At 38.0% G+C, this 17,454-nt stretch overlaps 1 protein-coding gene across 1 annotated transcript in view; it reads right to left on the reverse strand.

Annotated features, from left to right (window-relative positions):
- KLF9 (KLF transcription factor 9) overlaps positions 1 to 17,024 on the reverse strand; it is a 33,557-nt gene extending 16,533 nt beyond the window's left edge. Inside the window, exon 1 of the mRNA XM_051962070.1 lies at positions 16,330 to 17,024. Within this exon, the coding sequence (XP_051818030.1) occupies positions 16,330 to 16,831 (502 nt within the window). The 5' untranslated portion in view covers positions 16,832 to 17,024. The remainder of the gene's footprint in view (positions 1 to 16,329) is intronic.
- Between the last annotated feature and the right edge of the window lie 430 nt (positions 17,025 to 17,454).

Raw genomic sequence — 17,454 nt, forward strand, 5'->3', positions numbered from 1 at the left:
CAACAATACTATATGATGATCAATTCTGATGGACATGGTCCTCTTCATCAATGAGATGAAACAAAGCAGTTCCAATTGAACAGTAATGAATTGAACCAGCTACACACAACGAAAGAACTCTGGGAAATGAGTGTGAACCACTACATAGAATTCCCAATCCCTCTATTTTTATTCGCCAGTATTTTTGATTTCCTTCACAGGTTAATGGTACACTATATCAAAGTCCGATTCTTCTTGTGCAGCAAAATAACTATATGGACATGTATACATATATTGTGTTTGTCATATACTTTAACATATTTTACATGTATTGGTCTACCTGACATCTGGGGGAGGGAGTGGGGAAAAGGAGGGGAAAAATTGGAACAAAAGATTCAAGGCTGAAAAATTACCCATGCATGCTATAAAGCAATTTCTTCCTAGATTTAGTGCATCTGATTTCCTTTTTTTCCTATCCACTTCTTCCTTTTCCTTTTATATTTCTACCTGCAAAAGAGAAACTCTTTCACACTTGAATTGCCAAGATGGCAGTGCCAGTGTTGTTGGTCATAGAGAAAACTTATTGAGAAAATGAACAAAATGGAAAGAGGAAGAAAGAGAAGCAAGTAAATCTCAGAGAAGTACATAAGCTCAAAAGTAATTGTCTCTGGGGCTGCCCATTCACAAATACCTCCTTTGGAGGTGCCCTAAGCTACTGAGAGCTTGTGGACCTTGAAATAGAGAAACAGTGATCCATTAACTCTGGAATTCTTCTAAAAGAAATAATTACTTGCAGATACAAATTTCTTGAAATTTCTTCTTGAAGCTTCTTGAAGCCACTTTTCCCTCCCACAAGTACAAAATATTCCAGTTCATGGCCAATTTTTTTTTTTAAGTAGTTTGCAGCATTTTCAGGAATGGAAAATATACTTATTTCTTCTTTGCTAAAGAAGTCATTCCCACTCATGCTAATTTTGAACATCATTAAGAAACAAAACCCCTCCTGTTTTCTAGAAGTATAGTTGGTTATACAGAGGTTTTTATGTAAGGATGAAATAGTCTTATATGCTTTTGAAAAAATAACCCTGCCTTAATGCCAACATTTCATTTCATCATTCAATCTCGTGAAGTAATATCATCTCTGTAACTTAGTTTTCTTATCTATAATATAAAGATTTAGTAGGGCAAATCAGCAACATATAGTCTTTTTTTTCCCCCTGAAGCAATTGGGGTTAAGTGACTTGCCCAGGATCACATAGCTAGGAAGTGTTAAATGTCTGAGGCCAGATTTGAATTCAAGTCCTCCTGACTTCAGGGCTGGTGGATAGAGATCTACTGCACCACCTAGCTGCCTCGTAAGTAGTTCTTTAATGAGGATTCTGGACTTAGAACTGGAAGGGACCTCAGAGAAAATTTAGTCCAACCCTTTCATTTTACAGATGAGAAAACCTGAAGCCCAGGAAGGCTCTTAATTGTCCAAAGTCACATAAGGATAAGCATCAGAGGCAAAAATATGAATTCTTCTTATTTCAGAGCCAGGACTTTTCACTGTGTACCAAGCTGCCACCCTCTCTTATCCCAGTGTTGGAAGTCTAGGAAGTGTGAGTATATATGACATTCCCTTTCTAACATGTTCTAGTATGTCAACATCCTATCACTCAATTCTACTATCTGTTGTAACCTTAAATGTGCCAGATCTAGCAATTACTGGCAGGGAGTATGTGTGTGTGTGTGTGTGTGTAGTAGTAGTAGTAGTAGTAGTAGTAGTAGTAGTGTAGTAGTAATTTTTAAAATTAGACACAAATGTATATACACAAATGCATACACATGCACACATACACACATAACACATATGTATGAATGAATTTGGTGGTATGCATGCACAAGTGTGTATTATGTATATAGATAAATAATTATATATACACATACACATGTATATATGTATGAATCTTGTGGTACATACACAATTGTGTATATGGAAGGATTGTCCCTTTTTACAGGATAATATATATGAACCATAATGGAATAATCTGAACATGAAACTGGCATTTAAAATTGCAATCATTTAATTCTTTGTACTTGCATCCCCAACACCTGGCATAGTGCTTGGTACTTATTGCCTATTAACTGACTGATAGGAGATGAAGCAGAATCTGAATTAGAGAATTCCTAAAATAATAAGGATAGAGGGCTACCAGAGGGCTAGAATTTAGTCTAAGAAGCTCAGTCTATGGGAGAAACTGTGTTACGGGATATATATAGGAATTCTAGAACTCTTGGAGAGGAATCATGGCAGTCTTTTTTTTCCTGTCACCAGATAGTCCTGCTCTCCAGCAGGAACTGTTGAGACACGAGAGGAAGTGTCTCTTTAACACCACCCCAGACCAAAGAGTGGTCATGTGGCATATCCTCAAGAGTGGTCTCTGGCAGTCTTATTTGCAGAGTAGACAAGGGAAAATCAAGACATTAATCTAAGGTCACAGGTCAATAGTAGAAGGCTTTTCATTAATAAGGAAAGATGCTTCTGGCTAGTAAATTTGCTTTTGACAAACCAATTAGCTTAAAGATTAAAGTACCATAGTTCTAAAGGAGAAAGAATTTAAAGGTAATCCGATTCAACAACTTTATTTTAAAAAGAAACTGAAGCTCAGGGAAATTAAAACCTGACCTAGGGACCTTAGATAGCATCTAATATGTGGCTCTCATTTTACAAATGAGGAATCTAAAACTCATGAAACTAAAGAAATATATCCTATAGGTAGCAAGTAGCCACTCAGACTTGGACAGAAAACCCATAAGAACCATCTGGAGGTCCTGGAAGAAAAAAGATCTCATAAATTTAAGGCTACCATCCATACCTACTACTACAATCAGCAGAGTAGATTTTGAAAAGATTGAGAAAAGAAGTGACCATCCAAGCAAAATCTATGTTAAGAAAGGCAAGACTAGAGCTAACATTCTGCCCAGAGGCAGATGCCCAGAGCTGGTCCCAATAAGATTAGAAGTTTAACCAAATCTATGAAAGATTTGGGCTCAAATCCCCACATATTTGCAAATCTGACAAAGTTGAACAGTTAGAAATTCTGTAATAACTTCATCATCTGTTTATTATTTATATTGTTCCCCATCCTGCCCCCCAAACTTTTTTTCCCTCAAAGAAAAAAGTACTGAGTCATCTATTTGAGTTCCAAAACTATCTCTTCCATTTGCTTTCTAATGACCTTGGAAAAATCACATAATCTCTCTGGGTCTCATTTCTTTGTCTACAAAATGGGGGAGGTTTGATTAGATGGCTTCTCAAATCTCCAGATCCAGACATATGAGCTTATTAACTGAAAGGAAAGTTGTGTGCCCTTTTCAGGAAGCAAGTTTCAGGAGGAGAAGAAAGGTGGGTCTTTCAGAAACTAGCTTCTCTTGAAGGCTGAGTAGGTACAGAGGATAAGAGCTAGTCATGAGAAATCAATAGGAATGTGTGTATATGTAGAGTGCCTTCATCTTACTCTACTTTTTGTTACAGATGAGGAAAACCAAGGCCCACAGAGATTACGTGACTTGCCCATAATCACACAGATATTGTGTCAGTTAGGATTTGAACTCAGATAGGTCTCATGATTCCAAGTTCAGCAAGAAAGTATAGCCACTCTTCCTACTAAATCACTGAATCCAATCCCTTCATTTTATAGATGATCAAAGAAACTTGACCAAGAGATCTTTAAAAGCTCTGCATTTTACATACGAGGGCAATGAGACAGGGACAGAGAGACAGAAGTGATCTATTCAACATCAAATAGCTGGTGGCAATGTTGAAATTAAAAACCTAGGTCTCTGTACTCCAACTTCTGTATTCTTTCTACTTTCCACTGTCTCAAAACAGTAAGAGGCCCCAAAATAGTTGATAATATTTTAACCATGTATGTATCAAAAACAAAAAACACAGAGACAGTGAAACATGGAATTTACAGCTAGAAGGGCCCCAGTGTTCTTAACTTTTTATGGTGGCGTAGACTCAGGGGTGGATCTTGCTGGTAACCACTTAGAAATTTCAATGTTACTATTTACCTTAGAAATCAGCAAAGATGCAAATGAGAGCTTGCTTTATTGTTTTTTGTTGATTGTCTAGACTTAAGAAATCAATGGAGAAAATGTTAATGATGCACATTAAACTTAAAAGTGTACTGTGTACTATACACCCCCAACCCCCAAGTCAGTTGTTAAACATTTACCAGCACATTACTGCATGGCACCATGTAATTGTCTAATGAAATCTACGGATGCTTTCCCAGAAATGTGTTTTTGAATGCATAAAATAAGATACATAGAATAATTGAAAATATATTTTATCCATGTTACATATGTACTGTCTTCATTATATATCTAATATTATATATAGACATATATTTATCAAAATATTTATTCACACAATCAGGTTAAGAATCCCTGATTCTAATTATAGCTTCTTCTGAGTTCATTAAGGAAGAAAGCTAACTTTTTTCCTTTCATATAGAATACTGTAAGTTCAAAATAATTCTTAGTAATCACCTAAATTATAAATTGTTTTCACCTGTGACATGTATAAATGAGATAGGTGACTGAGACACCTACTCCGAATAATATTTGGCAAAGAAGAAAATCATCTAGAGTACTTTTCAGCTGCTGGGGGGGGGGGGGCGGGAAGTGAGGGGGGTAGGGTCAAGGTCTGAGTTGTTGGCTAGCCAACAGGCAATAGGCATTAAGGCCTTTGGGTTTGGTGAATAGTTGAGTAAAGAAATGATTAAACTCTTGTTTATAAGGCTAGTAATATTTTCCCAACTTTTTTCACTTAAGGATCCTTCCTATAATATAGCATTCAAGTTTTTCAAGATCATTGATAACCCTTGATTAGAGATGGATAGAAGCAGGTCTCTGAGGAAGTATTTTTTAAATATTACTATATAGGGTATAAATTATAGAGATACAGATAAGAACTTCCTAGCTATGTGACCCTGGACAAATAATCATTTAACCCTAACTGCCTCAGGAAAAAAAAAAAAAAAATAGATAAGATTATATCCTTAGTGTCCCAAATAACTAAGACACTAAACTAAGATAACTAAGCATAATCTCTCTTCCTCTCAGAAATCCAAATAAAATATTAAAACTCTCTAATCTCTATCTTACCTCAGTTTCTCTGGCACTACAACATAAGCTGAAAAGATGAGATCAGGTTCACAAAATCATAGATCTAGAAAGTCAATAGAGGGCACAAAGTCCAACTCCCTCTCTTCCTTACTGAGGAAACTGAGGCTCAGAGAGGTAATAAGTGCCTAAGGTAGGATTCTAACTCAGATCTTCCTGACTTCAAGCCCATTATTATAACATACCAAAGAGTCTAGGTCTCTTCCTTCAACAGCCTGACATTCATTACCATGAATACCAAATGACCAAGCTCTGGTTGAAATTCCTTGTAGTCTTTTCCCCCTTAGATGGAAGATAGGAGGACAACTGATCCAATAGTCTTTACTAGGACCACATCTCATCCACAATGGTGAAGAATATTCGGGGAAGCATTGTCCCACAGTGCTTTTAGCCTGGACTGTTAATACAATGGAGGACATGAGAAATTACCAAGTTAGCATAGAAATAGTACCCATGTTCTCCTCTGCTGACATGAAACTGATTTTCACTACACATGCATCTATAACTAATGACAATAAGGAAATAAGATTGATAATAAAAGAAAAAACAAGACTGTTCTCCAGCATCTTTCTCTCTTCATTATTTATATTCAAACAAACAAGTGATGGTCTCAAAAATCCTAATACCTCACAATGGTGTCAGTGTAGGGCTTTGAGCCGTTTCTCTGAATGTGTTTTTAGGAGTTTTTTTAGGTACAGAGATTTGCTGTTTTTGCCTCTAAAAATGATTATGGTGCTATGATTGTATACAGTGTGGTTAGCTACTTCTAAACTCCAATACAAACTGTTAAATAAATAATTCAGTTTCAGATACTATAAGTCTTTATAAATATATATTAGCATATAGGATAACAAATGCTCATGTTAACATGAGATATTTATATCCATCTCCAGGCAATTAAAAACAAAAAAAAATTATGAAATTCAGATCAGAAGAATCCCTAACCCTTATCCATTTGTTCTACTTATTTCTTTGAAACTGAATTCTGGAGAATCCATCTGTATAAGCCCTCAAAAAACAACTCTTCAAACAAAAAATTGCTTTTTCTATTAAAGTATTATTCCTTGGGGATAAAATATTAATAAAAGATAAAATATTATCTTGGGGCATAGAGTTCTAAACCATTCTGAATGGCAGAATGTTATGACCTTGGAAGAACCACAGGGCTTATCTATTCTAATGCCCTTATTTAGCAGATGAGGAAACAGCCTTAGAGAGGGCTCAATCCTAAATGTCACATTCTTTCCATCTTTCCATGTCTCTTCCCTCTAGCTCTCTTACACAGACCGCAGAGGAAAGTTCTATTTTACTTCCTACTTGGACTATATTATTTGTAGTCTTTAATAATCTATATACACACAACTGAGTTATCTTTGGATGAAAGAATATGGCTTTTGTTCTGCTCAAAGGAGACAAGACTCAATAGCTGAAGAAAAGATTGAGTGGATAAAGCCTAAAATTGCATTATTACACTGACCTGCCAGCCTTAGAAAGAGCAGCAACAGAGAAATGATTGTCTGACTTTCGGACCAGATCCAACTGGGTTTTGGGAGAGAAGGGTGGGGTCCATGCTCATTGGCAGGAAGCCCAGATAATCCAACCTGGATTCCTATAGGTCCAGTTCCAAGACTGCTGGGAAAAATTACAGATGCTTCTATTGCTCATTGATTTATCTATAGCAAGCCCTTATTTAGTCCAAGGTCTCTCAGGCATCCCAAATCACAGGATCATAGATTTAGAGCTAGAAGGAAAACTTTGAAGCTAATTAGTCTAATCTTATTTTATGGAGAAAAGTGAAGCAGAGCCAGAACAGGACCCTAAGTCTTTTCTGACTTGTTCCTTCCATACTGCCCAAAGAGCATTTTTCAAAGTCTATCAAAATTGTCTAAAAATTTTGGCTGGAATATCAGAAATCTTAATTAAAATATGAGGAAATCAAGTGGCCATGGGCATCATATGTAGATCTTAAGAGGAAAGCAGCTTTTTTTCTAAAAGCCCTCCTCTGCTACAAAAAGCTATTCATCTAGAAAAGATGTCAGCAACTTAGCAATGACTTACTTAAATCTTACCCCTCTTATTCAATAGTCCTTTTTCAAAATCAAAGACTTAAAGCTAGAATGAACCTTAAAAATTACCAAGTCCTGGCTCTTTTCAACAATGAAATGATTCAAGCCAATTCCAATAGACTTGTGATGGAAAGAGCCACCTCATCCAGAAAAATGCCTATGGATACTGAATGTGGTAGTATTTTCACCTTTTTTTTGGCTGTTTGCTTGCTTTTTTTTAATCTGATTTTTCTTGTGCAACTTGATAAATGTGAAAACATGTTTAGAAGAATTGCACATGTTTAATCTATACTGGATCACTTGCTATCTAGGGGAAGGGAGTAGGAGGAAGGGAGGGAGAAAAATTTGGAACACAAGGTTTTTCGAGGGTGGATGCTGAAAATTATTTTTGCATGTATTTTTTTTATTAAAACTTTTTATTTACAAAACATATGAATGGGTAAATTTTCAACATTGATCCATGCAAAGCCTTCTGTTCCAAATTATCCCCTCCTTCCCTCCACCCCTTCCCCTAGATGGCAGGTAGTCCAATACTTTGCATGTATTTTGAAAATAAAAAGTTATTACTTTTTAAAAAGTCACCAAGTCCAAATCCTTCATTTTATAGATGAGAAAGCAGAGGCTTACAATGATTATAGGATCATAGATTTAAAAGAAAGGGACCTTTGAGGCCATTTAACCCAACTCCAATTTTATGAGGTCCAGAGAGGTTAAGTTACTTGCCCATTGTCACACAGCTAGTGTCTGACATGGCATTAATTCCTGAGAAGCCAGACTTGGCAAGGGAGATCTTATATTGAATTTCTGCATCCATTTAGGCTTTTTTTTTTTGCCTCATTGGCACACTTGGCAGGAGCTTTCTCTCTCAGGGGTCTGCCTGTATAAGCCAGAGGTGAAGAAAGTAGGACCTAGATCAACATTTGCTCATATTTGTCTTAACAAAAAAAAAAAAATAAATAAGATGACCCAACATTTCAGAGTTTGTTTCTTCTATAAAACCAACATTTCTCTCCCACCACATTTTTTAAAAAGATCATTCTTAAATTTGCTTTGGATTTTATATATTTACTTTGTCAATCACCATAAAGGTTTAATATGATTATTCAAAGACATTCCATTCTGTTGTCCAAATGTCCTGTTATTCTCAGTTTTATCCAGAAGCAGAAAGGCTGCTTAATCATGGATAGTGATCTTAATGGATATGCTAGAAACAATGTCCAACATCCTTAGAACTCCAATCTCAGGTTCCCTTTTCCCACATGCCACATCCGATTTCCAATAGTCTTACCATTAGGCTTAGGAAAAAGGACTCCTGGTCACATGGCACATGCATACACCTGACTTGCAAATAGAAATAAGTAGCTTTCACTACTGGAGGAGAAAAATATATGTTTCTCCTTTCCTTATGAGTTCTCTCAGTGGGAAACGCCAACTCTAAAGGTCAGAATGCACCAACTTCTCATTTGCTCCAGTGATTTGCTGGAGGGAAAAGGTTGAGGCTAGCATTAAACATAAACATGAAAAAAAGAAATGCTTAAAATGGCATCCTAATGGACTCTGCCTTCATCAGTCAAATGGCATTAAGAACATTCTGATGTAATAAAAGCCCTCAGGAAGGGTGGGGTCAGAAAAAAAAAAAAAAGGCGGTTGTTCCAGTGAGGTTTGCCAAAGGACATTTGAGGGAATGCCCAAATACCAAGAGGTCAGGGGCCACCAGGCCTATGGTGGTAGCCTTCTGCTGAACTATCACCATTTTCATCCAGTTGACAGGAGGTGGTTTAAGGCCAAGGTGTTAAACCTTGGATTGAACTAGTCTATTTCAGGTCCTTATGGAATCTTTTTCAGGAATGTTTTTTTTACCAAAACAACAAATTTCCATATGTCTCAGTAGGTCCCTTTTTTCCTCTGAAGCTACCTTCAGAGAAGGTAATAGCTTAGGTGGCTATCAAAATTCTTTCCAACCAAAAATTCTATTACTCTCTACCAACCTATTACCATAGAAGTGGATAGAAAATAGCCCAAGTTAAATCTGGTCCTCAGGGCTGAAAATTGGGCACAGAACTGAGACGACAGTTGTTTCAAAGAAGAAAACAGAACAGGGTGGTAGTGTGAAGCTCAAGATGCTCAAGGTTCAGAGTTTTGCTCCTTTCCTTTTTTTCATGCTTATTGGGCTTGTAGTTCATAGCACAATGATCAACTCAGTGAGGATTTATGGTCTCAAAGTCTATTCAGCATAAGTTAGAACAGAATATTCACATTTGAGCAGTTTTTGTTGACTAGGTTGTTTATGTACATTATCTTGAGAAGCTTGCTAGGGAAATATTAGACAAGGGTTGGGCTTTAGGAGTTGTGGTAACTGGGGGATGAAATGATTACTGGACATGGAACTTATTCCACCCAGAATGCTAATAACTAATACCAGTAATCAAATTGACAAATTAGAACACAACTTCATTGCAAGGCCTGCCATGTTCTTTTTAAGGATTCCTGAAAAAACAGATAATGCTGAGAAATCTGGCCATTTCTCCTAGCCCCACCTACCCCTGATGAAACTACTCAGGAAGACCCTCTTTTCCCAAAATATAATATATAATACCATCTGGGAATTTCCCACAGATATTATGGAAATATTAGTTCTTAGAATATGTCTATAGTATTTAACATAGACTATAAATCTAATGGATAACTCATTTTAGAAGGCCAAAAATCTACTCTCCTCAGGTTACAATTCTTCCTCTAATGTGCCTGAATTGAAATGGGTGTTATACAATACACCAATGTACTTTAAAGGGTTGCTGTGAGCAAATCTTTAATTCCTATACAGGATCATGGATATAAGTTTGGAAGAGATCTTAGACATAATCTGGTCCCAGAATAATAGAATCTGAAAGTTGGGATATCAGTGGTCATCTAGTTCATACAGTCATATAGTTGAACTATACATTAAAGGAATCACATACTTGACAAGTCAATGTTCAGGCTACGTGTGCTTGAAGTCAAAGAAGGGGAAACCCACCAATTCTTGAGGCAACCCAGTCTCCATTTTAATAAATAGTCCAATCCCTTCATTTTACAGATGCAGAACTGAGGACAAGTCCAAGATCATAGGTAGTGATAGATATACAAACTTAGGACTAATGACTTGAAATGTGTTGATCTTTTCAACTTTTTACTTTTCCCCATTATTTGATTAATAAAGATCTTACCTTCCCCCACTTTCCAAGTCCCCCAACAATTGTACTTTTTCCTCTTTCTATAACTATTTTGAGAAGGGAAATAATCTTACTGAGGAATTTAGGCAGAAATCACTTTGTCCTTGGCATGGCAGACATAGGATTAAGTGAAAATAGTTACTAGCTGCTTGCATTGACCATGAGGTTTAGACAGTAGTCTTTCTTGGCTCAGAATTCCACCCTTTCCTTCTTCCCTCTTTCCCCATCCCATTCTGGCCTTTTTGCTTGGAATTACTAGAGCAAAACAGACAAGGCCTCCTTGAAATCCCCACTTCAGGGTACAACTGTTCCTGCCTTGGAGATGGAACAGACATCCTAGAACTTCATATGTAGCAGTTGCTGGTCTTTTCCCTTTTTTTGGTCATCTGTCTTTGGCATGTGAGATTCAACATCAAAACCTAACCTTCTCTAAATCATCAGGCCCTTAGGTATGTTTTGCAAGGCTGATTACACAATCAATTGTATTTAAGCTCCAAACCTAAAGCTTAGCAGGGAAAGCAGAAATCCTGTAGGTAACCATTACTTTGTACTTGCTGGCCAATTGTTTTCCTTTGCAGCCTGATGCCTGCTGCAGTCTCTTGTTCTATTTCACTAATGTCAACTTTTATTTTTTTCCCAAGGAGCTTTACATAACAATGCAAAGGTTAGGAATGACCTGGCAGCTAAGTGGCAGTGGATTACCTGGCAGTGGATAGTGTCAGAAAGACCTGAGTTCAATTTCAGTCTCAGATACTTATTAGCTGTGTGACCCTGAACAAGTCATTTAACTCTGTCTGCCTAATGCAATGGAGCAGAAAAGGGAAAGCCACTTTGCTATCTTTGAAAAGAAAACTCCTTACAGGATCACAAAGAATTGGACATGACTAAAAATGACTGAACAATAAAGCCCTCTGTTCAGCTTCAGGATTTTCCCAAGACATAATAGTACAATTTAGATAAAATCATAATAATGAGATACTGAGGGCTGGCATAAGAAACATAAGGTCTGAAAGTCAAAGACTTATAGATTAAGAGCTAGAAGGGACCTCCTCCCCAACCGAACCCATTAAGTGAGACTTCTCAAGGTCATACAAGCAAAAAGCATTGGGGATCCAATTTAAACCCAGATCTTCTGATAGTCCCTCAAGCAACTGTCTAGATGCAAGAGGGAAGATGGCCTTTTGAGTCAGGAAACATTTATTGTGCACTGGCTGAATATAAGGCACTATGTGTTCATCCTTAAGAAGGATTGAGATCATCTTTGTTATTAAAAGAAGGGCACCTTGGCAGACAATGATTCCCAAAGGCTTTCTTTAAAGTGAATGCCCATGTAACTTGTTTCAGATTGTTGGCTGTCTTTAGGAAGGGGAAAGGAGGGAAAGGAGAGAAAAAAAATTGGAACACAAAAATCTTACAAAAATGAATGGTGAAAACTATCTTTATGTGTAATCAGGAAAATACTATTGAGGAAAATAAAATGAATGCCCAAAATCTGGGGCCAAGAATTGAGGAGAGTCATATTCTTTAAGGATTTTGACTCCTGCTTAAAGTAATAGCTCTATTCAAATGACTCTTCAGGTCTTGGTCAGTAACATTCAATCAAATAACTACAGTATTTTTCATGGAACAAGTAGATAAGAAATCACTGGCTTCTTTTAGGATATAGCTCAGATCCTATCAGATTCTTTTTCCTATCGGAGTCCTTTCCAAATCCTTAGAGACATTTATTCTCTCCCCATCTTGAAATTGCTCTGTATTTTTGTTTTCCTTTGCTGGGGTAAACAAAATATCTGTTATACATATTCCCTAGTAAAATACAAGCTTCTTGAGGGTAAACCCTTTCTGTTTTGGAACTTCAATTCTCAGTGCCCCAGCACAAAAGGTAGTTAATATTTGTTGCCTTGAAAGTGCTAGGGAGGAGAGAAAAGAGAAGAGGAAGAGATAGAAACAGGTAACTGAATTAACATTTTCAAGAAACTGTAACTCAACCAGGATCAGGCTTATATACTTTTTTTTAATGTGGCCAAACTGCCTTCTAGAAATCTTGGTTGAGTGCACTAGCAATGATAAAGCATAAATAAAAAGGGAAGGAAACAGCAGCCATCCTTAAAATTGCAAATGCCCCTCTGAGCTGACCACCAGGCCAGACTGTATGGGACAATGTTTACTTCAAATTGAGATTTAAGTATCTCCCAGAACCATAAATTTAGGAGGAGGAGCCCAGAGGCTTTATTATACAGATAAAGAAACTGAGATTGAGAGAGGTTATGTCATTTATCAAGGTCACACTGATGGTAAAGGACAGAGTTAGGATTGTGAGGTCTGATTCCAAACTCAATGGCACATACATATATATGCTGTAAAGATACTATACACATGTACAGATGTGTATGTAGATATGGGATCAGAGGGCCAGGCCTTCAATCCTAGGTCTGTGACTTTGGCCAAGTCATGTCATGGCTCTAGACCTCAGTCTCCTCTCCTGTAAAATGAGGCTAGATGGTTTCTAAGGACACAATTAGCTCTAAATGTATGCTCCTATATTAGGATGTAAACAAGGTGTGCATATATACTTATATCATACCTAATGCTATATATATTTATTTGTATAGGAAATCATGTGCAGGCTTAGGCTTGAATCATTATGAGTATGTATACATATATATGTATATTGCATTGCATGCATGTGTACACATACACACATATACATACTTTCCTACACAAAAATTATGCATATGAATAATAATAGGGCACACATAAAACATATATGTACTACTTAATATACACATGGAATAATTAGGTGGTGCAATGGATACAGCCAGCCTGGAGTCAGGAAGACTTATCTTCCCGAGTTCAAATCTAGCCTTGGACACTTATTAGCTAAAAGTATCTTTGCCAAGAAAATCCCAAACAGGATCACAAAGAGTTAAACATCATTCAGACAACTGAATAACAAGAGATACATGTACATATCTTCACATAAAAATATTTCTCACATAGATATATGTGTGTGTATATATAAATATGTAAATGTATACATACTATATATATATATATATATATATATTCTAATCACAAGATTATAGACTTAGAAGTAGAAGGGATTTTTGATATTAACTAGTCTTCTCATTCTGAAGAGGACGTTGAGGTCTAAAGGGTTGACCCAAGGTCATAGGAGTTGGAAATAACAGACCTGGGATTGGGATTCAAATCCAAGCCCTTTTACTCAAAATCATGTGTGTGTATGTGTGTATGTGTTTGTGTGTGAGATAAACTCTCCCCTTTTATACAAATGAAACTAGAAAGATGAACCTTCCAACGCCACTACTGGTGTAGCTGGACCAGATCAGTATTTGGAGTGCAACATAGTTCTTGAAATATGGGTGATAGGTAGAGCTGGGGACATAGTTTTTGGAACTTGCAGAGATTGTGAAGAATTTCCTCTAGTCTCGTAGTTTGTAGGCCATTATTATGTATTTAATTTCTTTTTTTCAGAATCTAGAGCCAACAAAAACTACAATTCTTAGATAATCTGTGAAGAAGAGAGAACAAAAAGACTGAGGAATTTAACAGATAATTTTAGTTTGAAAGTGCATTTAAAACTTTGGGGGAGTTTGCCACCAAAAATGCCTTTGGTTCCTACAAGGACCCTTACATATGGTATCTTTAAATCTGCTTCCTGCAGTGGGCTTCCACTTTCCATTTATATGGGCCAATGGGCCCATTCAACTATTACATTAGGATTATAGGCCTGCAGATTATAAACAAGGTACCTGCAATCACCATGTTTATAATTTTTAAAGGAGAATTTAAAATAGTTGTCACCAGATTTACTTATATGTATATACATATGTGTGTATATGTGTATGGGTATTTATGTGTATAGATATACATATTATACATTCATACACATATATACATATCCTGGGATTAAGAGTTTCTCAATTTTCACTATGCAAAACATCCTATTGAGGTAGCTTGAGGTGTAAGTTTCATGGCTAATTGAATGGCTGCATACAGACTCAGGGAGTAACCATTTCTGAAGAAACTGTAAGTACCACTCTCCACCTAGAGTCCCAGAGATGGGAATTCTTATGCTCTTATTTTAAGTCTTAGGAAGCAACAAAAATGCCTCTTCTCACTCTCCCACTTGACCCAATGGGGGCTGTCCAGATGGGGAATGTCGACCTTTGAGTTCATTCTCTCTTCAGACTGTTAAAAGTGGCAGTCAATAATGTTGTGGACTCCTGCCTACCAGGGAACAGGCCTGAGAAAGACAATATAAACAGCTGCTGGCCGATAACCTCCTCTGGCCAGTACAGTCCTGTGATGCAATGATCAAACCTAAACTCATCCAGTTATTTAAATTAAGAAAAACCAAGTTTTAAACCTTAGGTAACAAGCTGTAACATTGGGTGGGGGTGGGGAGCTTTACCATGAAAATATGAATAGCAGTAACTTGCCTTTTCTTTGAAAACAATTTTTAAAAATGCCAAACCAAAAGCAAATCTCCCTCCCCCTCCAACCTATTCCCATTCTAAAACTGAAGAGTGAAAACATTATCTTCACACTTTCCATTTACTGCCTCAAAAAAGGTCTATTAAATGCTTTCTTCCATACCATAGCTAAGTCTTCTAAAAAGTATCATGCTAATAGTGACTAGCAAAGGGTGATTTCTCAGTGGCCAGGAACCTGTTTTATCAGAACAGCAGGTGTAACTGGGCCCTCGAAAGATGGTGGATTAAAGTCTCATAGTATTAAGGTTTTAGAACTTTTCCCTGGTGTGTTTGTCTAACAGCCAGATTTGGCTCATTAAGGGACTTGTAAGTCTCTCAAGGAGAATTTTATACTGCAGATGTCTGTTTTCTCACTATCAATGATCCAGTTCTTTATTCCATTTTCATTTCCTTTTGCCTAAGAGCACAGTTCAACACTGTTTCTAATCAGAGTCTCTTAACATTCATTAGTCAGGACCTCTGAAATGAACCACACCCTGAGTCTCACTGCTTGGCTCATGGGTAGGAGTGACACACATAACTGAATAAGGAGAATTAATACATATATCTGATTTGGTAAGGAGTTAACCAGCAATGTAGTTGGCTTGTCCATCATTTAGGCAAAATGCTCTGCTGCTTTAAGCAGTGTTATTTTAAACCTCTCCTGGGACTCTTGGCCAAATTTAAAGCCATCTTGGCAAGCCCAGAAAAGTAACCAACAAAAAGCTAACGAGAGGTACATCCTCTCACAAACAGCTGTCTATTAAACCTTCGATTTTGTCTGATTTACTCCAATTCCATAAGGGGAAAGGTGAAGAGGTGAAAGATGCTATTCGACTGCCTTTCTGAATTTACCTATCCAGGCAGGATACTCCAGTTGTAGGGATGTGAGGAGTCTTGGGAGTAAGACAGGAGAGAGGGAAAGATGGAGAAAAGGGAGAGAAAAGGGGAAAAGAAAAGAGAAGAAGGGGGGAGTGGGAATTAGGGGTGAGTCTAACAATCTACGCAACTGGAAAACCACTTCACAAGCTTTTTTAATGCCCTTGGCACTCAACAATCTGTATATGAGGTTTTAATAATGTGCCATACTTTTAAAAGGTGGGCTCTCATTTAAAAAGTTTCATTTTAGGATTTTTCAACAGGGTGAAAAAAACAGTAAAATAAACTCAAAGCAGGGAGGAGAAAAGTTTAAAAATTAAACAGTTAAATTATTTTAAAGAGTTCAAAATAGCACAAACTATCTTATTCAATTTGTTTCTCTCTTTTCCTCTCCAAAATTTGAAACCTTTAAGGAAAAGTGCAGCGTCCTTTACTACCACCAATGTTGCATACGGCCAGAGGCTGGCACGCAAACAGTTAACCCCAACAGCACCTTCAGTTAAGTGAGAGACCACCGCTAACCTGTATGCACTCTGTAATGGGCTTTTAGATGGGAGGATTTTCCATAGACTTTGCCACATCCACTGTATGGACACTTGTGTCTCTTTTCAGAGGCTAGTTTCCCTTTTGCAGACACTCCAGGGTGGAGGAGGGAGAGAGACCCGGGCACCCCACCAGAATCCTGTCTTTCCTCGGGGCTGTGGGAAGGGCTCGACCCAGATTCGGTGGTCACGTCGCTGTCGGATCCCAGGTCCTCATCGGGGCTTTCGACACTGTCACTGCAGAGGGAAGGGGTCGCCAAAGGTCGGTATTTGTTAAGGTCCAACAAGCTTTTGGCGATGGTGACCAAAGTGCAGTAATCTTTCCATGTATCCCCGGGGTCACCGTGCTCCTTTGTCCCTTCTCGCTCTGGCATCTTCAGCCTCTCCGCCTCGGCGGCCCCGTGCTCCGGCTCCGCAGCACGGTTGGAAATAGAAACCAGGCACTGAGCAGCCACGAAGTCCATGTAGGCGGCTGCGGACATGGTGCGGGCCAGAGGGCGCAGGGAGGAGCAGAAGGTACCCAAGTCCAGCAACACCAACTTTCCCCCCCTCCAGTCGCACCTCCTGGACTTTGCTTGCTGTTTTTATTATTATTATTATTATTATTTGACTTATTATTTTCTCCCTCTTTTCCCCCTCCGATCAATCAGCTCGTCCTCTCTCCCTAGACGAGCGAGATCGCGGAGCCAAGGGGGCGGGGAGGAGAAAGCAGTGCGCTTTGGAATCCGCGCAATAAGTCGACCTCAACCCCTCATCTTTACGTAACAACCAGTGACTCCAAACGCAGCATCCACAACCCGGGGCTACGGTGGGGGGCTTTCTCACTCTCCCAAAGCCCTCCCTTACCTGGGACTAGCGGGCCCCTCCAGTTTTCCAATAAATCCCAACAAACAAGCGCAACGGACTCTAATAATAAGGTTGTCTTGGAAAGATGCCACACGTGGCGATTTCAAGTTATGATTTCTATGGGGGGGAAATAGAACTCAAGACGTTCCGGGAGGGGTAAGAGCTTTTAAAAAATGCAGAAACGGGGCTCCGTAATCCCCAGCTGTCTAATTTTCTTCATTAGATTTCTCAACGCATTCACCCAGACCAAGCAAAAAAA

The sequence above is a fragment of the Antechinus flavipes genome, chromosome 1, assembly GCF_016432865.1.
Source record: "Antechinus flavipes isolate AdamAnt ecotype Samford, QLD, Australia chromosome 1, AdamAnt_v2, whole genome shotgun sequence".
NCBI classification, from domain to species: domain Eukaryota; kingdom Metazoa; phylum Chordata; class Mammalia; order Dasyuromorphia; family Dasyuridae; genus Antechinus; species Antechinus flavipes.